We start from the raw sequence: 23609 nt of genomic DNA on the forward strand, positions 1-23609 counted from the left end.
TACTAGCTTCTCCCAGGGGCTCCCTTCCTATGTAGTCTGCAACTCACCTTACCCCATCTGTATCCCCAGAATCTTACCCACTCTAGAGTCATCTTCTAGCATCTTCAGTATCTTCTGAATTCTGGGAACCCAATGGAGCCCTCTCCTCACTTTGTATAGCTCCCTAAGCTTTGGTTACTCCAGCCAAAGGACTCTCCTTTCTGCGCCATCTGTAACCAATGGATCTTGGTTTCCAGCTACTCCTGTCCACTGAGTCCTTGTTACCTTCTTTAGTCTAACCAAGATCATCTTTCTTAGTAAAACTCAAAAGTCAGGATATTTGCAAAAAGCACAGACCAGAAGTTTTTATTGATTGAAACTTCACTGCTTCTTTCCTCAGCAGGAGAACAATCATAGCAATAACAAAAAACTCAAAAGAAACAAAAAAGCATTTTGATTGCAAATAATATTAATTCTTCTTTCCTCTGTCTCTCTCATAATACAGTTTTTAATAATAATAACAACATCCTTTCCTCCTTGTTTCTTTCAACATGCAGAGTCAATTTGGATTCTCTTCTTTGTCATCTGAAAGAAGAAATATATAAGAAAGACCAATCTCAGAACACTCTGTAGAAGTCACCCAGAGATAGAACTGTTTCAAACTTTTTAAAATTTCAAAATTTTGTCATTTCAAAATTAGAAACTAACCCCTATGAAAAACACAAAACCCCCCTATGAAAATATTTGATGATATTTCCCCCTAGATTTTTGACCAATTATAAAGTCAGTTCACTTTTTTTAATTTAAAAATGTTTAAACAGTAAAATTTTAAAAATAATAGTTTTGCAAACTTGTTCTCTTAACCAGCTCTCCCCAGAGGAAACGTGGATCTATTCGTGGTAGGTATCTTTGAAGTAATCAGCCAAGCATGGCTGCCCAGACCACCCCAATAGAATAGATGTCATACAGAGGATTCACCCTTGCACTCTCTCAGACTGATCTTCCTCTGAATCCCATCTGGACTATCATCCACGTGCAGTCACATACCATCTTCAGAGAACAGACCAATCTGAGAAGCTTGTCTGTGGGACACAAAGCTTCCCCACTCCTAATTTCAGAATCCCAGTCAGGAGAATACCAAGAAGGGGATGCCAATAGAGACACAGGACTGATCTTTAAATACCCTGAGACCAAATTCACAAATTCACAGATTCCACACAAGGTGTAATTTCCCCTTGCCTCCAGAGACCTTTCTGAGACAGCAACCCAGGAGTGGCAATCCATCCCAACTACCCCCCAGCTCTGGTCTCAGATGTCTATCCAGGGGGATCTACCAGGCTCAGAAATGCCTTCCTCATCCCTACCACAAAGCCCAGGGGGCCTTTCAATTACCAGCAGCACTTTCCTCCTCCTTGGTGATGCTGCTGCTGCTGCTGCTCTCTGGGTCCTCTCTTTCAGCAGGTGCGATCTGCAATTGGTGGTTCTGATATGAAGTCTGGTCTGGTGCTTGCAATGCCCTTTGTTTTTCAGTAAATACTACAGATCCTGATGTTGCCCCTTTGGGCAGCTGGAGGAAACAGGGAGTGGGCTGCATTATACCAGGGTTCTGAGCGTAGGGAACCTGCTCTGTGGAGTAATGTCCTGCTGCAGTGCTGGAAAACTGCATTCGAGAGCAAAGCTGATTGGAGAATGGACGTCCCTGCATGTAGAATTCATTCCAGGGGACAGCCTGGTAGGCAGCGATACCTCCTGGAAAAAAAAGCAGAGAAGTTGGAAGGGACAGACAGACAAGGAAAGCAGGATAATATACTTTACCTAGATAGCACCTTTCATCAGAGGATTTCAAAGGGATTTACCTTCAAAAACTGAATAAGCCGTCCTTGTCAGAGAGAGTCCAAACTAAAAATGCAGCATTTCTGGGACCACAGTAAGGTGTGTTCAATGCAAAACAACATTACTGGAATAAATACCAATGTATTGCAATAAGAGAAAGGTTAACTTCATGGTTTGCAGCATAAGAAGTGTTCTTATGCAGTGCACACTTTACAGGAGGGCAAAACTGAGGGGCAGAATGATTAAAATGTGATTCTAATCTGAAGTGGCTATGTAAAAATGGCACTCTCTCATCCAAGAGGTCTGTTCCACCAGTGTATTCAGTGACTTAAGTGACAAAAATGGGTTTTTACTGTTCGCACTCCTGTTTGCCGTGCAGAGCCAACTTGGTGTTTGGCTTCTGTTCCCTCTTGTGCACCATCAACAGAAATGGTCCTAATTCTGCAAACACCTATGCACATACTTCACTTTATGCATGTGAATTCAATTGGACTGTTCACTTGCTTAAAGTTAAACATGGGTGTAAATATTTTCACGGTCAGGGCTTAGGTTCCCATCGTTTACAATTGTGCAAACCCACTGAAGGCAACGGGACTGTGCTGATGTGACTAAGGGCAGTATTTAGCCTGAAGAACCTTTATTATTTGTGATGATGCATGGGATGGTAAGAACCCAACCTAGTTCTCAGATCTCAGGCTGAGTTTGCAAGGCCGGCTGTCTGAAAAAGAAACATCTGGTTTTATTTGTAAACTGATCACGATATGGAAATCATTGGGACAAACTAAACATGGAGCCCAAAGATACCATTTATACATAATTACATTTCAGAGAACAATTACTTGAAGTAATTTAACCAGGGTCATAAATCAAGTCAGTATCAAAGCCAGGGGGAAAAACAGTCCTGACTCCTTTTTCCATGTGCTATCCACCAGACAGCTCTACCTCTAAGCACCTCATTCCCCGTGCCCCCAAACCATATACATACTTTTAAGATGGCTTCAGAAGGGGCCCGATAGGATTAGGAGCCAGTTTTCCTTGATGTATCTACCCTAACTCTATGCCACTGTGGCATCTAGATACCAATCTATCTCTAGCCATCTATTTTCAACATTGTATTTTTTAAAGGTACAGTACACTCCAAGATGTGTGTCCCAAGAGCTCATAATATTTGGATCAAACTTAATAATCATTCAGTGATTTTAAAAAGAGAGAGTCAGGCAGTAAGGAGGTAGGGAGCTATAGTGTCACTTACTATATACATGTTTTTCTTCCTTCTTTTCCCTTTCATAGTTATAGTTGAATTGCTGCACATTTTGGCCCTTCATTAAACCAGCTAGTAACCCCAGAGAGTTGGGGTGAATGGGATCCCAATAGATTTGGGGATACTCACCTGAACTCCCAGCAGGCTGCTGTAACAGGATCTGTCCCCCTATGTGGTGCTGTAAATACCCTCGGGAGGCACCTGCCGCTCCATAGGTCACAACCCCACTATTGCCAGCCAAGGTGAAGAAAGCTGGATTGGATTCGCTGGGTGTAGTAGGTGTGAGGCGGACACTGGGCAGCACATTGCCAGCAAGGGGGACTGGAAGGTGGTGGAATTGGGAGAGCTGGTGCTGCAGGGGGTATTGGGGCAGCTGGTAGGTTCCAGGCTGGTTACTGTAGTGATAATATGGGGTCTCTAGGTTGGCTGTGGGCTCCAGCTGTTCAGGGTAATTGCATGAGGTTGGTGAGCTGATACTGTGGAGTGCAAGGAGAGAAACAGTTCACAGGTTGGGAGGGGAGGAACCATTAAAGCAACATGTGCTGAAAACAATTGTTAAACCCTCCCCTGGCTCCCAACTCCCAGCTGACACCTATTCTGGCTCCCCAACACCCAGGCACAGGGCAAAGGCAAGAGAAGATGAAAACATGCCAGCTGATGTGAAGTTGAGGCAATGGGGGGCATCTTTATACTCAAGTTTCCCACTCTCCATGCACACTCCAATCCCCACTGTATCCTCCCTGAAGGATTCCCACTCTCTGCACATCGGAGCTCCCCTTTCTCACACACATCTTAATCCCAACTGCATTCTCTTAGGAGATCTCCCTTTCCTTATTCTTAGGCCCCCCTCCCACCATGCACACACATAATCTCATCTGGATCCCCCTTCCCTTTCCTCTCCTCTTAGCATCCCCCCCTTTGCATGAACACACCTAATCCTAGCTCTGTCCTCTAGCATTCTCTAGTCCCTCTCAGTTTCCCCCACCCCAACCTCTCTAAAGTTTGCTTTCCCCATCTCTTTCATGAAGAATGTCTCATTGCCCATACCCTTGACTCTGGAAGCTGTAAGTGAGGACTTCCCTGGAGCTGCTTTCCTGACTGGATGGACTACATTCACTGTTGGGAGTGTCCAGCATCAATGGAACAATATGATTGTTTGGGTTGAAGGTCATATTGAGAGGGAGGCTGGCCCTACGAATGGGTGGAGGGCTGGGAATTGTGGGGAAGCACTCCATCCTGCTGGAACCGAAGCTGCCCTGGGATAGTGCCTTTGTCTGACCTGCCTCACAACACGTCACCACTCCAGTTACCGAAGAGACTGTGAAGGAAAAAGCAAGAGATTGTGTCATACACAGGTCAAATGGAGAAAGTAGAGTGAGTGACAGAGCTGGGGGAATCAGGGCAGTGAGCATGGCAAGGCAGAGGTGTGGGATAAAGAGTGCAAGGGGATGGAGAAGAAGTTGGGAGTGAAAAAGAGCCAGACGGTAGAGGATAGAGACAGTAAACAGAAGCACTATTGCACTTAGTTCTGTCTAGCACAAGCCTCTTGGGGCTGAGCTACAGGAAACCTACCTGTTGATATCACTCTGGCTGGCGCAGAACGTTCACTGACACAAAATGTATGCTACTAAACATAGAATTTTCTGGGACAGAAATTCTTGCTCCAAACGTTACTGACAACCTTGAACAGGTCAACATGCTGCTTCTCAGTGCTATCAGAAACAGATTCCAGAACACTGTGAGGAAAGGGTGTTACCCACAGCCAGCTTGGAAAAGGCTCCAAACATAATCTTATTTATACCACATTCTCTTTAGTTCCAGCTCTTCATTTCACAACACAGCTGCAAGAATACACATTAATTCTTTGGGCTCAGTTGTGCCTTTTAAACATAGCCCTGTTTTGGAGTAGTGCAGAACTCCTTGCTCAGTCTCAGTTGCCCTGAGGTGCTACAGAACTTAAATACCCAACATATCCACTGATTTTCTTGCTGTTCTTTATTCCCTCACTGAGCTGTCTCATTGGGTTTCAGGACTGAGCCCCAAGAACATTCCTGGTAATGCACATAGAATTTTGCAGAATCATACAGTTCTCTCTCATTGTAGACTTGAAAAGGAGGTCTTTGTGTTATGGAACCAATTAAACAGTGTGGAGAAAATATGCAGATTTGAACTTTTCATCTCTTTCTCTGGTGGCCACCACAGCAAAGGCCTGATATTCAAACCACCAGAAGCCTAGGGCCATGTGCAAAATCATCTGTTGCAATTTCATATGCCTAATTTTCTTGTGGAATTGCCAGAGTCAGGCATTTACACGCACACCAATGATCTATTATTTGCACAAGCAAGTACCTATTTTGCTCACATAATCACAATAATTAGGCACACAATTATATATGTATCTAACCCTTCCTCTGTATCAGAGAGGCAAATATTATATTTTCAGATTGGATTCTCTAATTGCTCAAGTTGGTAGTTACTTTTGTTGGAGCCTGCCACTTACAGAGATGATAGCACGTTTATTTTCTTTCTCTGTGTTATTTTCACAGAGCCTATACTTTGGAAATCACTTTTGCCTTGTAATTGATTGACTTTGTCACTCATTTGTTCAATCTTTTCATTCAGTTCCATTATTCTGGATTCCATCCTACTCAAGTTTCTATTTATCTCCTCCACCATTTCTTTAAACTTCTAATGACGCCAAGTGGTGGCTCCACAGTTTTAACTTGATCCAATTTTGTTGGCAAGTTGTTTTCTTAGTAAAAAAGGCTGATATAAAAAACAGATGATTTATTTTTCTTTCAACTTGTTTTCTATTCTCATTCACCAGAGTCAGCTCTGGTGATGATTTATTTAAAAACACTGCACAGTTGTATCGTCAAAGTGTGGTTCTTTTCTGAAAAGAGTCATTGTGAAAAATGGCATCTTCTTCCTGAACAGATTTGTTTCCTGGGTGTAACATTGGCTGTCTTTGGTGGACAAAAATAGGTTTTCACTGCTTTTTGCTCCTGTGAGCCCTGCAGAACTAGAGAGAGGGGACACTGGAGTCTGTTTCAGCTTGTTCATCCAGCAACTAAACAGTTAACTAAGTTCCAATCATTACACATGTACGCACAGTGACTTCAGTGGAGCATGCACAGGTGTCACTGAAGGCCTGATTTGATGACAGCTCAATGTAGATGCAATGGTGATAGTAGATAGCAAATTCCAGAGCCCTCAGTTTCAGGCAGGGAGTTGGGACTCTACTGTATTTGTTCTTTGGTTTTAGGATCCCTGAGAATGGAACACCAATGATTGATTGGGCAGGAATTCCCCCTTCCTTTTTCCCCACAGAGAATATGAAGAATTTGGGTAGGCCCTTGTATATTTTAAGTTATTTTGTGAATATTTCACTTTCTGAGGGAAATCTATACTTGGGAAAGGGAGTGTGTCCAGGTGAACATTATTCTGAGAGGAAAAGCACTCAAGAAGGCTAGAAAACTTGGCTACAATTGGATGGAAAAAGGATAGCGGAAATGGCTGGGCTCAGTTCAGACACTATAGCAGAGGTTTCCTCTCCTGAAAGCACGGTGTGTCTGTGAAACCCCTATGGATCCTGTAGTTCATCCATAGACAATTATAGGAATAGTTGAATATTATGTTTGCTTGTTTTCTTCCAACAAATGGCCATTTTTGCAACATCTTGGACTTTGAGCTTATTTGACTAATTGCAGGATTCATCAATTGTGTCACAACATCATTCTGAGAAGCAATGGATTATTCAAATGCCTTGACAATGTTTGTACTGCTGCAACAAAATGTGCAAATGTTGGAATCAACTAATAGAATTAAAGACATGTTGGTTAAAAAATTCATAGAATCTATTCATAAGCAGTCTTAGTTTCTGGACTACTTCTCACAGACAGATTTAGATGACAGAAGTGAAGTACTATATTATAGTACTGGTAATGTGTTTTATTTTAGTACTTTATTCTTAGCTTATGTGCCTGTTTATGAAAATTGAGTAAACTTATAAATGCATTTTTATTGAGGTCTAATGCATCATCAACTATTTTGGCACTGAATAAATACTATTTAATCTTTAATAATCTACCATTTTTAGCTGTCTGGGTTCAGTTATGCTCCAAATTCATTAGAAAACCATTTCCACGGAGCACCCAATTTTTGTTGATCTCTCAGTCATTCCCTTAATATAAGTGTCACTGCATTTAGCATGGTACAATGGGTTATAACTAAGCATATGAAATTAATGAAAGGGATAATTTAGGCTAAATATCAGGAAAACACTTGCTAATCAGATCTATTAGTATGGATTACTCTCCCTAGAAAAGTGGTGAAAACGTCATCTGAAGTAAATACTGGGAAATGTACTCTAGGGAAAAATCCTGACTTCATAAGATTACAGGCTCCTAAGGCATGAAATATTCAATCTAACAAATCTTTTCTCTCTGCTTTCTATGATTCTCCAAAGACTAGCTGCAGCTCAGGTAGAAAACTGGTCCAAGAGCACACCCTATTGACTCCCAATGTTACTGCAACAGAAATTAAATAAGAACCTTCACCCTCATCCAATTTCTGCCCCTCTGGACCAAGCACAAGTCTGGTCCTCGGGCTGTCAGTGCACACTGACTGCACAATGTCAGGCCTCAGTGAAGTCTGAGGCCAACAGTAGTAGTAGTAACTTTCCAGGGGACATGAAGGTATGGGTGGGGTAGAACAATGGCAAGGTTGTGGCTCTGTCCCTATTCTGGTCAAGACAGCAATGTGTAAAATAGGCTAGAAGGGGCTGTTCTGGCCTACGCTCCCTGGGCACTAAGGGTGGCATGGAGCCTGGCTCACATTCAGATATAAAAGCTGCTGTTAATGTGACTCACCTCCTCACACACTCTCCTCTACTGTGGGCTGGGCTGTAGCTGAAAAGCTACAGTTTAAACCTATATGTAGGGTGTATACCTGCCACAGGAGCATAAACAACCAGAACAAACCCTACACGATCATTCAGGGAAACACCATTAATGGTGCCAGTATCTAACATCTAGCAAACTGGGATTAAAGGAAGTGAGGCTGATCATGTCTGGCCTTACAGGCGGCGGGGGGGGGGCACCAGCAACAAGCTGGTGCCTAGGCAAAAAAAAATCTCCCGCCCGCGGGGCGGCGGGGGGGGGGGGGCGGGGGAGCGAGCTGCGCGCGTCATGAGGCGGAGATCCACCCGGCCCCGGACTGACCGACCCGCCGGCATGGCATGCGGAGGGAGGGGCGCCTGCTGCTCGGCTGGACCTCGCAGGCATGATGACATCGCAGCAGCAGCGGAGCCCGCCGACGGTGGAACCGCCCGCAGCCGCGGGAGGTTGCTTACAGGTGTCAGACCTGGGTAAGGAATTAGTAATGATTTCAGACTTTGACCCCATTCTCAATGCTGAGAAGCTGCACAACATAGTGGGTAATCCCATTAGAGGGCACGTGCAGGGATGTGTTAAATCCATTTCACAGTTTCTGCTTGGTGTGGAGACCTGTGTGATTTTCCTTAGGCTGTGTTCAGAATCCTGGAGGCAGCAAGAACACCACCACGCCGTGTCAGACAGAAACACAAATTCTTACTGAGATACAACCATGAATGGCTTTCACCTGATGAGGAGACGAGCGGTGCAGGATGCCCACTGAGCATGCTGGGATAGTTCCCAACTGCGGTATCCATGTTGAGCATAGCAGACTGGTCATGAATGATGTCAGGCAGTGGAGGCATAGGCAGGAGAGATGGCCTGGAGAAAGAAGTAAAAGATATGAGCAGGGAACGAAGGAACAGAGGGCAGAGTGAGACGAGCCCTGACCTGGAAATACTCACTCTTCTAACTGTTCCCCTTCTTTCCTCAGGAAACTCTCACTCCAAATTCCTATTATCCTCCTCTCTCTGCAAAACCTTAACTTCTACCTGCCTCTGCCTCTGAAAGATCTTTCCTTCCACCCACTCTCTTGGAGGATCCTCCTCTCCCTGGAAAGTCTTTGCATACTCCCACTTCGCCCCCACACATAAACCCCTTTCCCCTAAAGATGCCAACTTCCATTTCACCAATGAACCCCATTTTCTGTGAGGAAAACATGAGTGGGCGAGGAAAGAGAGGGAAAATATCCCCCTGTGGGTCCAGAAGCACTTAAACTATGAGGAGAATAAGGTGCAGAAGGGACTTTGGTCAACATGCTCACAGAAGTTGAGGATGGAAAAAATCTACTAGATCACTCTTATCTCCTCCCCTCCTCCCTGCACATTGTAAGCAATGGAGATTCCACCACTTTCCTTTGAAGACTATCTCACAGGCTAATAAATCACACTCTTAAGGCATTATCCATTAAACTCCATTACCAATCCAAGTCAGGTTTTGAAATGGGAAAGGGTGCACAAGTCTCTCACCGGCTGGCATGATGCAGAAGCTGCAGCTACCCATAAGGTCTCATGGCAAGGGAGCCTCTGTTGACTTCTCCCTCTCTCTTCCTGACCCTTAATGTGAGGCCAGAGATTGTGAGGGGGGAGGGATGCAGATGAAATGGGGCAGGGGAAAGGGTAGGAACTCTCACTCTTAAGTGCTTGGTAACAAAGAGAAAAGAGAGGGGGTAGGTCCCTCACCCATAAGTGCTTGCTCCTGAAGGAGCAGACAGAGTTGTTGATGCTGGGCATTTCTTGCTCCCTTTCACAGTGAGTTTCTCCAATTTTCGCCACTTTGCTCTGCGATTCTGAAACCAAACCTGATAAATGGAGAGAAAGAAACACTCGGTGAGGAGACCATCTGCATCCCTTCTTCTTAAGCCCTTTGGGACAGAGACAGAAATCAACAGAGATCATGCCCACAGTCTACCCTGAGAAACAGAAATCAGCAAGAAGCCTCTCCCCTGCACCTCATCCCCTGCAAGTGTCCAAATGGCCCATCCCAGGAGACAGAGAGACAGAGAAAGAGAGAGACAAATCTATAAAAAGCCTCCCCAACCTCCTGTCTCCTCCTGAATGCCCTCAGGAAAGGGAGACATGTCAGCAGGAAGATCACCCCCAGGTCCCATTTACCCCCATTCCTCTTCAAGCAGCCCCAAGAGAAAGACAAGGAGGCTGAGCAAGGAGCCCACTGTCATCTGCAGCCCTTCCCCCTCACAATCTCCAGCCTCACAGTAAGGGTCAGGAAGAGAGAGAGAGAAGTCAACAGAGGCTCCTTTGCCATTTTCTTGTGTCACTGACCCTCCCTGTGAGTTACCTTCCTGCCCCCTACATTGCTGGCAGCTGCAGTCTCTCTCCTTTCCAGATGAACTCCTCTCCTCTCCCTACATACCTCCAGGCTCTCTTTCTCCTTTTCTCTTGTTCTTCTGATGCAGAGCCCATTAACCATGAGGGACTCACCATGATGCGCTGTGGTGTTACACCAACGGCAGCAGCGATCTCCCGCCTCTTCTCATTGTCAGGATAATGGTCTTCCTGGAACATCCTCTCCAATTCCTCTAGCTGCTCTGGAAAGGAGGCATTGTTGAAAGAGAGAGAGAGAGGAAGAGAATAATGAAGCAGAGAGCAGGATAGTGTGTGTGACATGAGAGTGAAAGAAAGAAACCGGGGTGGGGGAGGGGGGAAGAGAAACCTGATTTTCAAAATACTCAACAAATAAATAAATAAATAATGGTATAAAAACGCATCTTCAAAATAGAAATATATTACCACATTAAGCAAAAATCATCTTCCTCACCAGAACAAAGTGCATTTTGCTAATGATATTGTATGCCCAATACACTTAGCAACCTTCCAGGTTAATTCAACTGGAGATGTTCCTGAGCATTTAACAATGGAGAGCTGACTGTACAAACACTAGCAGCCACTGCTGTCCAGTGTCTCCTTGTTGCAGCCCAATATACTATTCACTATGCCCTTGGTAACACTGTACCCTAGTCTACCAATACCATTATCTGCCAGGTGGCTCTCAGTATCTTCCAATTCCTACCTGCACTGTAGAAGGTGCGTGTTTTCTTTCGGACAGGTAGCAGAGCTCCCTGCTCTTCTGGGTTCTCTGGTGGCACTTTTTTCTCCTTGGCCACATCCTGACTGCCTCCAGATTCCTGGAACGATGACACCCTGTAGGACTGCTGACCTGCAGTGCTGGCAGCCGCACACCGGGCTGATCTGCGGGTAGCATGGCCAAGATTTAGATTCACATCCTGGAGCTGTGCCACACTGTAAAAGTTCCCGGGAGCAACACTGGATGTCTTTGGGGAGCACATTCCACTCCTGCCACTGATTTTTTGTTTCTTGGTCTCCTTTTCTATGCTCTCAGGGTAATATCCCTCAGCTCTTTCCTGTGACTGATCTGGGATCTCCTGGGTAAACTCAGCCCCGGGGACTCGGGGCACAGAGTTCATGTTGCCAAAGAAAGCTGGCAATGACCCACACATTGTGGCATAGTTGAGCTGACAGTCCAGAGCTGGTGGGTGTGGGGTGGGTGACCCAGACACATGCACCATGCAGTAGTTTCCACCTCCATCTTCATCCTTTACAGGGTCAGCACCATCTCTTGTTTCCAAGATGCTCCCAGGCTGGCAGTCTAGGGCTGGTGGGTGCAGGTTGGGTGACCCTCCCACCTGCACCATGCAGTAGTTTCCATCTTCCTCCTCTTCCTTTAAGGGATCAGCACCACCTCCTGTTTCAAGGATACTCCCAGACTCATCTTTTACAATCACGGCATGGAAAGTAGATAGCAAGCTGTTCCCTGGCCCATGCGCCACATCCTCAATGAAGTGCTTAGGGCTCAGCAGTGACGCCTCCTCTCCTTGTTCTTGCTCCTCCTCCTCCTCACATACTACAAAGCAAACACACACAGTCATGCTAGAAGAAGGCAGTCCCTGGATAGGAAAGTTCATGGGAAGAGGCAAGATGTTTCAGTGAGAAAGCTCTGCCTTCTGCAGGGGTCTCACTTCCAGGAGCATCATGAGAAGGGTAATCACCAGCTCTTTCACCCAAAATTATAAGGGCCTGGAGCCCCGTACTTCAGGGATGGTAGATCTAAACAAGAGACCCATATTGACAATAGGGGTCTGGGAGAAAGATGGACCCTGATGATACCCAGGGAGCTGAACAGTCCCCACGGATTTCTGTTGCTCTCAGGGAAGGGAGACAGGGAATGGTTATGACAGATCAAAGGGAACATAGCATTGGTCCACTTCTAGAGGAAGAGCCATAACTGGAAGAGATTTTGATGGACAGGGGATTATTCTAGAAACAGAACTTCAAATAGGGGGTCAACCAAAGATCCTTGGAGGAGCGTTGAATTCGTTTGCTTCACCTTCAGCCAGGTGCTCCCAGCACCTCCCTAAAAGTTTTGTGCCTTGGTGTAACCACAAGTATAAGGGCATAAGAGTTTTCTAAGGTTATTTTGAACATAAGATGTCAAATAACCTGAATGCACAGCTTAGACTGGGCTGGCAAACAGCCAGAATCAAGGCTGTAGGGATGTAGCCAACCAGGTTGAGAAAGGAAAAAGGAAAGCAAAGGGGTCAGGAGCACATGGACAGAGGCAAAACAGTCCCCTTAGAAATCCAAGAGAAAGGGTAACGTGTTTTTATGCCTTACAGTCACAAGCCTTTGATGCTGCAGGTCCACCAGCCAGTCGTTTCTACAAGCCTTAAGATACCAATGCACACAGAGACATTTAGGCCCAGATCTATACAACTATGAAGGGTTCTAAAATCAATGGAAGTTCGGAGCCTAAATGCCTTTGTGGATCTGGGCTTTAGTTCAGTGGCATTTAGTAACCGGTGAGGGCCAGACATGTGCCCATTGAGGTCTATGGCAGAGCTCCGGTGGACTTCACAGAGTGCCCAACTGGGCCCTTAATTTGTAAACCACCCCCAAAATGTCTGTTTAAGCACTTCTTTCCCCCCCCCCCGCGAGTCCTTTACTTCACTGTTATGAGCAACCCTTTCAGGTACAGCTGGGCAGTACCAATGCTGGCTGGTGATTCCCAGGGTCCATCAGCCCCCCCCAAGCACTGCCACCCAGGGGCTGACCCCAGGAGGCCAGAGCTGGGAGCTGACGCTCAGCAGAGCTGTAGGGGCCCCTGCCTAGTGAGGAACAGCCGCTACCCAGCAGGAATATTGGGGCCCGTGGCAATTGCAGGGGTGAAACTAAAGCTAATGAGCAATTACTCGTCCCCTCCCCCGTTCCCAGCCGCCTAGCCCTGGTCAGCCCCTAGGGGTAACTCTGCCCCGCCCCGCGGCTTGCTCGAGCCCCCCCGGGCAGTATCCCCAGGGAGCGCTGCACGGCAGGGCAGGAGGGGGCGTTATGTGCAGCGAGGGGATGGCGCGCAGCGGGGCAGGTTATGAGCTTGTTAGTGCCCGCGGGGGCTGCGCTCATTAGGACCATTGCCGGGCGCCTCCCCCGGAGCCATTAAACTTACCCGAGACCCGGAGCCGCTGCTGCTGCTCCCCCGCCCCCTCCATCCTCTGTGCGGGCTTCTCGGCGCCAGCCAGCGGGGGTGCGCCGGGGCCGCGGGGCGCCGCGTTAATGTCCCGCCGGCCGCTGCAGCGGGCGCGAAACCCGCGTCCCAGCGAGGCTCCGGCGCCGGGAGGCTCATCACACGCACCTGGGGCAGGAGAGGGGGAGCTAGACGCCCGGCCAGTGAGGAGGAGACACCGGCTCCTCAAAGGGGCCAAGGAGAGACAGATCAACCCCCCCTCCCCGGAGCGAACCGGGTCCCCCAGGGGAGAGCGACCAATCCCTTTCCCGGTCCCCGAAGACAGGGCAAGGCAAAAGCGACTGAGCTGGGGCCCTGAAGAGGCCCCAGAAAGACAGGTTGCTGGCTGAGCTGGAATACACCCCTAGGCACAGCATCCTCTATGCCCCACCCCCCGCCTACAGGGGACCTTCATGCTGCACACAGTTTTAGAGCGGGAAGGTGCCCCTAGAATGCTGGCACCCCAAGGCACGTGCCTCCTGTGCCTAATTGGAAATCCGGCCCTGGTTGCTGGGTCCCAGAAAAAAGGAAAGGGGTGAGGAGGAGAGCCTGAGACCCCCCACCCTGTACATGAGATCAGGCTGACAATTCACTTTTGCCAAGATACTACAGTACGTCTGGCTCCTGTGTCGAGGGCAGGTTCTGGAGTAGTGTGGCTTCCCTATGGGTTTTCTCTTAGAGTTCTTGGCCGTTTGCTGATTCTGCACAAAGCTCTGATATCCCATGAGTCTGTCTTGCCAGAACTGTAACTAGGCATTTTAGTGCCTGGGGTGAGCAAGCACTACAGGAGATGCATCGGGGAGAGGGGTCATGTGCTCCCTCCTCCCCCAGATTTCAAGGGTTTCAAACTTGCGGCATGGCCCCCACCAGGAGCTAGCAGATCAGAAGCTGGTGGGAGCCACTCGGGCCCGTGGTTCTCTGGGCTGTGGGAGCCAGGGCCCTGGTTGGCTTTCCCAGCAGCCTTCCCTGCCCTGCTACCCCAGCCAGGCAGCCTCTGCACAACTGGTTGGTCCCCAGGCAGGGTGGGTTGCACAGCTCTTAGCTGTGCTCCTGACATGCTCTTGCCTCTCCCTTAAAGGAGCCTGGTGCCAGCTGGTGATGCCCCCTGGAGCTGGCCCCTGCCTGCTGAGTCCAGCTGCTATAAAATGCTTCCCCAAGGAGCTTGCTCACCACTGCCCTGGCTCCAGAAAACCTCTGTGCTAAATGGAAGACAGAAATTTGTGGGGCATGTGACCCCACATGCCCTGCCCCCCATGTTGCCTCATTTTTCTGCCCCTGTGGCCTTGCACTCTGGGCAGTTGCCCCGCTTACCCTGCCCTGGTTACAGCTCTGTGTCTTGTCCCCAAGGTTTTCCAGTTTTATTTCCTTCGTTTTTAGTTGGACTCTCAGGCTATTTCTGGTAGCCTGGGAAGTGTTTCTTGTACTTTATTTCTGTAGAAGACCATTGATTATGAAGTTGTTCCTCCTTGGCTTTCTGGTTTGTCTTCTACCTCCTAGTTTCACTTTCCATTTTGAGCACTGATTTTGTATTTAGTAGAAGCCTGCTTATATTTTACAAACATCACAGGGGCAAGATAATCTTCTAGGGTGAAGTTTCCCTGTATTAGTCTATAGCATCTAGCTTATGTGTTTTTCTTTTTTTCTGTGTTCAGTTTCTGAGAACTTTTTGTTTCTTTTGGCATCTGTCTTTTTAGGGTTTAATGTGTTGCTCTAGACCAGGGGTTCTCAAACTGAGGGTCAGGACCCCTCAGGGGGTCACAAGGTTATTACATGGGAGGTTGCGCGCTGTCAGCCTCCACCCCAAACCCCGCTTTGCTTCTGCATTTATAATGATGTTAAATGTATTTTAAAAGTGTTTTAATTTATAAAGGGGGTCACACTCAGAGGCTTGCTGTGTGAAAGAGGTCACTAGTACAATAGTTTGAGAACCACTGCTCTAGATGCTATTCTTTTTTGAATATGGTGGTTTGTTTGCATCACTGGTTTTGATGTTAAAAAGGCATAATATATTAAAATTTGGCCCCAAATTAAAGGGCCAGTCAAAATGGTTGTATTTTTATAACAAACATTCCTAAGCATAAATGTTTAAAATCCAAACATTACAGTACTTGAGCCTGAAAGTGACACTTAATACAAACAGAAATTAAATGGATTTCCCTGCCAGTCATATGTTGCAAGGCAAAAAGTAAGCAAGAAGGTATGATAAGTAAATTGGCTTGTTGGTAATGCAGTATAGGAGTGGGATGGGGTATTCAATTCATTGTTTCCCTGCACCTTGTGTATTTGCTTATATGAGTGCAAAGTGGGTGTATAGTGCTACTATTCTGATTTGCTGGTATTTGAACCCACTTCACACCTGTGTAAATGCCTACACAAAATGCTGGGCAACAGTGAATTGGGTCCTGAGTGTGTATATCTGGCTTCTGTCTGGTCTTAGTGCTCTGTGGAAGGGGTGCACAGTAGTTTGCTTTGACTGAGATGGCACCAGAACCTGAGACCTCTCTCTGTTCTCTCTTGAACTTTTACAAGCAAGATTGTAACCATTCAGTAATGTGGCTGGTTCTAAAAAACATGCTTGGTGTCTGCACACATGGTCAAGAGGGCCGTCCTTACCCATACACGAGCCAAGCAGCTGTGTAGGGCACCAGGAAATTTGGGGCATCAAATTGCCCCAAATTTCCTGGTGCCCTACACAGCTGCATGCTGCTCCAGCTGCCAGCCAATCCCCCAGCCAGCTAAGCCTGCCAGGAAAGCTTCTCTCGCCCCCTCCTGTGCCCACTCTGCCCCTTTCCCATAGCCCCTGTCCCTGCCCTGCCTCTTCCCATCCCTGCTCCGCCTCCACTCCATCCCCTCCCTGAGCTACTGCAGCAGGGGTCGGGCACACCCTGCATTCACCAGGCAACAGGAAGTGGAGCAACCTGGCCCCAGCCTGCTCCGTGCCGCTGGTGAGTGCTGGGGGGTTGTACCCCCTGCCCCCCAAGGCTGGGAACCAGGGGAGCAGAGTGGAGCGGGCTGGATCACTCCACTTCCCACTGCCCCATGAGTATGGGGTTGGGTCAACCCTGCAATCACCAGGCGGCAGGAAGTGGAGCGACCCAGCCCCAACCCGCTCCACCAGTTTGTACTGGGAGGCGGTTTTCCCCCAAGCCTTTTCCTGCCCCCCACAGACCTTGGGTGCAGTCCCCTCACCCTGTGGAGGCCTGGGTCCAGCCCCTCCTCTCACGGGGGGAGACTGTGTAGGGCACCACAATGTCTAGGGACGGTCCTGATGGTGAATACCTGTTTAGTAAGCATGGTGCCTCTAGTGCTCTTGCCACTAAGATGGATCATCTTTCTTATAACCAGTCTTCCTATAAGTGGCTCTGCACTTAATTTTTTGCAGTGTGGACAAGAGCAGTCCCACTGTGCCTTGATTACTGGTTAGGACAGTCCACCTCTCCTGCAGCAATCCCAGAGTGCATTGTCCTATGTGTTCTTTCTATCTCTGGGTTTTCTATGGCATGTATCACTGTAGTATTTAATGCCTTGATGCAGCAAGTACTCAGTTGTGAGTAGTCCCATTGTGTTAAATGAATGTAGGATTGAGAGCACAATTAGGCAGCATGGTAAAGATGTGAGTGTTCAAACATGGTTTTACCACAGCTGAGACAAGTTGGCTGGAGTGTGGACACAGCTCAAATGGCATCTCTTGTAATTGGATCAGCTGAGGATTGCAAACAAAATCCATTTTGACTGTTAGCATGAACAGGGCCTAGTAGAGGAGAATCCTCCTTGCTTTGCTCTGTGGTTATTTTTGTGAATGTTCCTGTGTGTGAGTAATGCTGTATTTATTTGTTGACCTGTAGGTGGTGGTGGTTTGTTCCTTTTACTGGAGCAAGGAACATTACCTTTGGTATTTTATTTTTGGATGGCAGCTTCAGACCTTTTCAGGCTCTCTTTAAAACTTCTCAGGTTTTTATTCTAAAGAGACTATTTATAACACTTCTGTAGAAACTGATCTTTTTTCCTATGGAGGTCAGCAGCTTCTCTATTCAAGTGAGTTGACCTGCATTGCTGCTGCCCATCCCACACAAAATGAAATAGCTGCAATCTGAAGCAGTGTCACCTGTATTTCTGTGTGATATTTGTGAGAAACTAAAGGTGTAAAAAGTTCAGTTACTTCAGCTGCTGCTTCTCCTCTTTGCCTGCTGTGTGATTGCTCCTAGAGCCCTGGACATTCCCCAGTGTCTTTATTCAGTCAAGTTTAGGGGAATTTATCATGCCCCATGCACAATAGATCTACCATAAGGGCATTTTCTGCTATTCCCTTTTTTCCTCCCATTTTTCCCTTCTTATTTTCTTTCCATTACTCCTAGTTACAGTTCTTTATATCACCCTAAATGTTTTCTCTTCCTCCATGATGTTGATATCCTTCAAATACTTGCGCTTGACTATGATATCTTCACTGTCATCTAGGGTTGCCAGGTGTCTGGTTTTCGACTGGAACGCCTGGTCAAAAAGGGACCCTGGTGGCTCCAGTCAGCACTGCTGGCTGCACCGGTAAAGTCCAGTTGGTGATGCAGTGGGGGTCCGGGGCTAAGGCAGGCTCCCGGCCTGCCCTAGCTCCGTGTGGCTCCCGAAGCGGCTGCCAGGTCCCTGCAGCCCCTAGATGCATGGGCAGCTAGGGAGGCTCCATGCACTGCTCCTGCCCTGAGGGCCAGCTCCACAGGTCTCACTGGCTGGGAACCATGACCAATGGGAGCTGTAGGGGCAGCGTCTGAAGGCACGAGGGCAGCAGGCAGAGCCACCCTGGTTGCCCGGGCACCTAGGGGCTGCAGAGACCTGGTGACTGCTTCCTGAGAGCCAGGGCAAGCGCTGCCTGGACCCTGCATCCCAACCCTCTGCCCCAGCCCAGAGTCTCCTCCTGCATCCAAACTCTCTCCTGGAGCCCGCACCCTCCCAACACCCTGCCCCAGTCCTGAGCCCGCTCCTGCACCCCAAACCCTCATCCCTGGCCCCGCCCCAGATCCTGCACCCCCAGCCAGAGTCCTCACCCCCCCTCCGCACCCCCGCCCCAGTCCAGAGCCCCCTCCTACACCCTGAACTCCTCATTTCTTGGCCCCACCCAGAGCCCATCTCTCCCCCAGCCCGCACCACTGCCCTAGCACAGAGCCCTCATCCCTGGCCCCAGCCAGAGCCCTCGCTACCACCCCCGCACCCTAATCCCCTGCCCCAGCACGGTGAAAGTGAATGAGGGTGGGGGAGAGCGAGGGACGGAGGGAGGGGAGATGGAGTGAGCAGGTGTGGGGGCTCGGAGAAGGGGCAGGTCCTCGGGGAATGGGGCAGGGCAGGGCTGCTCAGTTTTGTCCGATTAGACAGTTGGCAACTCTACTGTCATCTCTTAGAAAAAACACAGAATTTAGGCCCCAGTCTTGCAATGTGCTCCACATGGGTGCAGAGGCCTGTCTTCATACAGCTGATGGCAGGATAAGGGCCTTAATTTTTCATCTCATCTCATAGAGTGACTCTCCCTAGGCCTTTGCTCATTTGCATTGATTATCTTTGAATCAATGCAAATGATTGATCAACCTCATCAAAAAACTCGCACAGATACAGACAGACATCATCTTCCTCTCCAAGTGCAAACAGATGGACATCATACTAGATGGACTGAAGGTAAAAAAATCCATTGCAATCGACATACTATACTAAGTATGGTGAGAGATTGTGACACACACACTCAAAGAAACTGCGGAACCACCTGATCAGCATCCTATACAGCAGACAGGAGAAGATCAAGAATGAGCTCTTATAACTGGAGACTATCATATAAAACCAACCTTCCACACAAATTTCCACGTGGCTGGACTTTACAAAAAGGAGACAAGCCATTTACAACGCACACGTCACTTCTCTACAGAGGAAAAAGGACAGTAAACTATCTAAACTCCTACATGCCACAAGGGGCTACAACAGTGGTACCCTTAACTCACCCAATAATATTGTTAGTCTATCCAACCACACTTATTCTGGCAGAAAAATCTGTCATATCTCAGGGACTCTCTTTCTGCCCCACCCCCCCCACCCTCACAAACGTGATACAGTTCTGCAGTGATCTGGAAGCCTACTTTTGCCATCTCTGACTCAAGGAATATTTTCAACACACCACTGAACAGTTCACTGACCCACAGGAACCTTCCTACCAACACTACAAGAAGAAGAATTCTGAGTGGACTCCTCCTGATGGTTGAAATAATAGACTGGACTTCTACATAGAGTGCTTCCGCAGATGTGCACAGGCTGAAATTGTGAACAAACAGCATCGCTTGCCCCATAACCTCAGCCATGCAGAACGCAACACCATCCACAGCCTCAGAAACAACTCTGACATTATAATTAAAGGGGCTGACAAAGGAGGTGCTGTAGTCATCATGAACAGGTTGGAATATGAATAGGAGGCTGCCAGGCAACTCTCCAACACCACATTCTACAGATCACTATCCTCCAATCCCACTGAGGAGTACCAAAAGAAACTACACCATCTGCTCAAGAAACTCCTTGCTATAGCACAGGAACAAATCTACTCAGATACACTCCTAGAGCCCCGACCAGAGGTATTCTGTCTGCTACTCAAGATCCATAAATCTGGAAACCCTGGATGCCCCATCATCTCAGGCACTGGCACTCTTACAGCAGGATTATCTGGCTATTTGGACTCTCTCCTCAGTCCCTATGCTACCAGCACTCCTAGCTATATTCGAGACACCACAGACTTCCTGGGGAAACTACAATGATCTTCCTGAAAACACCATCCTGACCACCATGGATGTAGAAGCTCTTTACACCAATATTCCACATGAGGATAGACTACAAGCTGTCAGGAACAGTATCCCTGAAGAGGCCACGGCATACCTGGTGGCTGAATTTTGTGACTTTGTCCTCACCCACAACCATTTCAGATTTGGGGACAACTTATAACTTCAAGTCAGCAGCACTGCTATGGGTACCCACATGGTCCCACAGTATGCCAACATTTTTATGGCTGACTTAGAACAACGCTTCCTCGGCTCTCGTCCCCTAGTGCCCCTCCTCTACTTACACTACATTGATGACATCATCCTATGGACCCACAGGAAGGAGGCACTTGAAGAATTCCACCTGGATTTCAACAATTTCCACCCCACCATCAACCTCAGCCTGGACCAGTCCATGCAAGAGATCCACTTCCTGGACACTACAGTGCAAACAAGTGATGGTCACATAAACACCACCCTATACTGGAAACTTTGTGACCGCTAAACTTACCTACTTGCTTTCAGCTTCCATCCATACCACATCACATGATCCATTGTCTACAGCCAAGCCCTAAGATACAACCGCATTTGCTCCAATCCCTCAGACAGAGACCAAACATCTACAAGATCTTTATCAAGCATTCTTAAAACTACAGTACCCACCTTGGGAAGTGAGGAAGCAGATTGACAGAGTGACATGGGTACCCAGAAGTCACCTTCTGTTATTTTCCTTGTTGGGCTGGTCCTGTAGAACACCACTGGCCAACACGTACAGCCCCCAACTAAAACCTCTCCAGCACCTCATCAACGATCTACAACCTGTCCTGGAAAATGATCTCTCGCTCTCAGAGACCTTGGGAGGCAGGCCAGTCCTCGGTTACAGACAGCCCCCAACCTGAAGCAAATACTCAACAGCAGCTCCACACCACACCACACCACGGAAACACTAACCCATGAACCAATCCCTGTAACAAACCTCATTGCCTACTCTGTCCCTAGCTCTACTCTAGCGATGCCATTAGAGGACCCAACCACATCAGCCACACCATCAGGGGCTCATTCACCTGCACATCTACTAATGTGATATATGCCAGCAATGCCCCTCTGCCATATACATTGGCCAAACCGGACAGACTCTACATAAAAATAAATGGACGCAAATCAGACATCAGGAATGGTAACATACAAAAGCCAGTAGGACACTTCAATCTCCCTGGACATTTTATCATTCTATAACAGATTTAAAAGTAGCCATACTTCAACAACAAAAAAGTCAGAAACAGACTTCAAAGAGAAACTGCAGACCTACAATTCATTTGCAAATTTAATACCATTAATTTGGACTTGAATAGGGACTAGGAGTGGCTGGCTCATTACAAAAGCAATTTCCCCTTTCTTGGTATTGACACCTCCTCATCAATTATTAGGAGTGGACCACATCCACTCTGATTGAGTTGGCCCTGTCAGCATTGGTTCTCCACTTGTAAGGTAACTCCCTTTTCTTCGTGTGTCAGTATATTTATGCCTACATCTGTAATTTTTCACTCCATGCATCTGAAGAAGTGGGTTTTTTACCCACAAAAGCTTATGCCCAAATAAATCGGTTAGTCTTTAAGGTGCCACCGGGCTCCTCATTTTTTTTTTTTTTTTTGAATTCCGCTACTACCTGCGCTCTGTTTCTCTAGTACTGAGACAACCACACCTGGAATACTGTATTCAGTTGTGTGTAACTACTCTTTTCATGTATGTGGCAGTAGGTGGAATGGTTTATTGTGTTGGCTGGGATGTTTAATTGGATTGGTTGTTTCTTTGTATATGGAGTGAGGCGGTGGAGATAAAAGGAGAGCCCTGAAAAAGTGGCCTCTGTTTCAATGTATAGAAATGCCAACTTGTCCTCAGCATGGTAGTGAAAGGTCTGTGATACCCTTGTACTCTGCTGGGAAAGTCTAGATCCTTACCCACCCTAGGGAACGGTACAGAGCTACATGATGAGAGGGTGATGTAGGCTCATTGGTGATTGGGGTCTCTGATTCCTATTGGTGAACATGGGAAGGCAGGGTGGGCTGAGGCTGTCTCATAGATCCAGTTTGCCCAGGTGTCTTACTAGTATTGTTTGAGATCATTCCTCAGTATGATAGGAACTGGCTGGCCATGACCCTGCCCTTTCTGTTCATGTTGTTCAATGCAAACTTGGTGATGAATCAAATGATTGCTATCCATCATTTGCTTGTGGATGAGGCCCTGACTTTGCTTCTATGACTGGGCTGAATGATACAGCAAGTCTTGTGTTAGCTCTTCTAGATTTTTTTTTTTTTGGCATGTGCTGAGAGATGGTTAGGAAAGAAGCTGTAATAGTCTGCAACTGATTTTAGATGTACAAAACCAATTGGTGTAGAAATTGAACAATAAACACAAGTGCCCAATCTCTCCTAATACAAGAACAAGGGAATATTCAACCAATTTGAAGGGCAGTAAATTTAATATAGATAAAAGGAAACATTCTTTAATCCAGTGAATAGTAAGCCTACAGAACTCAGTGCTACAATAGAATTGAGACTGAGTTTAGCAGGCTAGCAAAAAAAAATCCCAAACAAACAAATAACCAGGATTGGAATTTATATAGTTCATGAGAATATTAGAATTTCAACTGTGAAAATTTTTTAAACTTTATTTTTTTAGAAGGGGTAAGCCTCATGCTTTACCTGCTAGAGGTAACAAATGAACTGTCCCTATGAACAGATTTGTTTCATAGTTTCTTGTTGCAGGGTTTCTTGTATCTTTCTCTGAAGTATCTGGTACTATTCACTGTCAGACAGGATACTGCACTAGATGGATCATGGGTCTGATCTCACATGGCAATTCCTATGTTCCTACAACCTTCCCCCCTCAGAAACAGACTTGATAACTTTGCATTCCTGGGACAAGGTTAAAGTTGAAATAGCTGCATGAATGAATCTCAGACTGCCTCACTGACTTGAGAATTTTCATGCAGGCTTATTCTCTTGAGTAACTTCAAAGATCATGCACTCCGTAAAGGTGAATCAGGAACTCATGACAACCATGAGTTTGTCCCAGATGATTTCATTTGTACCATGTATGCATGACGTTTGGAATCTTGTATTTGGACTATGATAGACGTTTAGGTGGGTGGCTGAGGATTACCTTTGTTAGTCTGTCATTACCTCCAGTTTGAAGTTAGGACTCACTTTTACCCCCTTTCCGAGCACTGATTTCAGCTGTTAAAAGTGAACCTAGGATCAGTTTTAGTTCTCTCTAAGAAGGCACTGTACATTC

The 23609-nt window shown here is 47.1% G+C and overlaps 1 protein-coding gene across 1 annotated transcript; it reads right to left on the reverse strand.

The window, feature by feature from the left end:
- Positions 1-354: 354 nt before the first annotated feature.
- NOBOX (NOBOX oogenesis homeobox) lies at positions 355-20870 on the reverse strand. Its single transcript, XM_039490043.1, has 10 exons — positions 20831-20870; positions 13486-13671; positions 11038-11889; positions 10449-10555; positions 9690-9808; positions 8696-8829; positions 4121-4391; positions 3203-3549; positions 1372-1728; positions 355-564 (listed from the first exon to the last, which is right to left on the reverse strand). Exons 1-10 carry the CDS (start codon positions 20868-20870, stop codon positions 539-541), a joined length of 2439 nt encoding a protein of 812 aa, XP_039345977.1. The 3' UTR covers positions 355-538.
- Positions 20871-23609: the final 2739 nt, after the last annotated feature.

Source organism: Mauremys reevesii, linkage group 1, assembly GCF_016161935.1.
Source record: "Mauremys reevesii isolate NIE-2019 linkage group 1, ASM1616193v1, whole genome shotgun sequence".
Taxonomy (NCBI): domain Eukaryota; kingdom Metazoa; phylum Chordata; order Testudines; family Geoemydidae; genus Mauremys; species Mauremys reevesii.

Bases quoted from the DNA above. Each gene is read 5' to 3' on its own strand.
- NOBOX (XM_039490043.1), bottom strand. From the start codon at position 20,870: ATGGATCATGTGATGTGGTATGGATGGAAGCTGAAAGCAA. The intron at 13,672-20,830 runs GTAGGTAAGTTT...CTCCTGCCCCAG, and splicing joins TGGATGGAAGCTGAAAGCAA to GTGCGTGTGATGAGCCTCCC. The intron at 8,830-9,689 runs GTGAGGGACCTA...TTCTTTCTCCAG, and splicing joins TCAGGAGCAAGCACTTATGG to GCCATCTCTCCTGCCTATGC.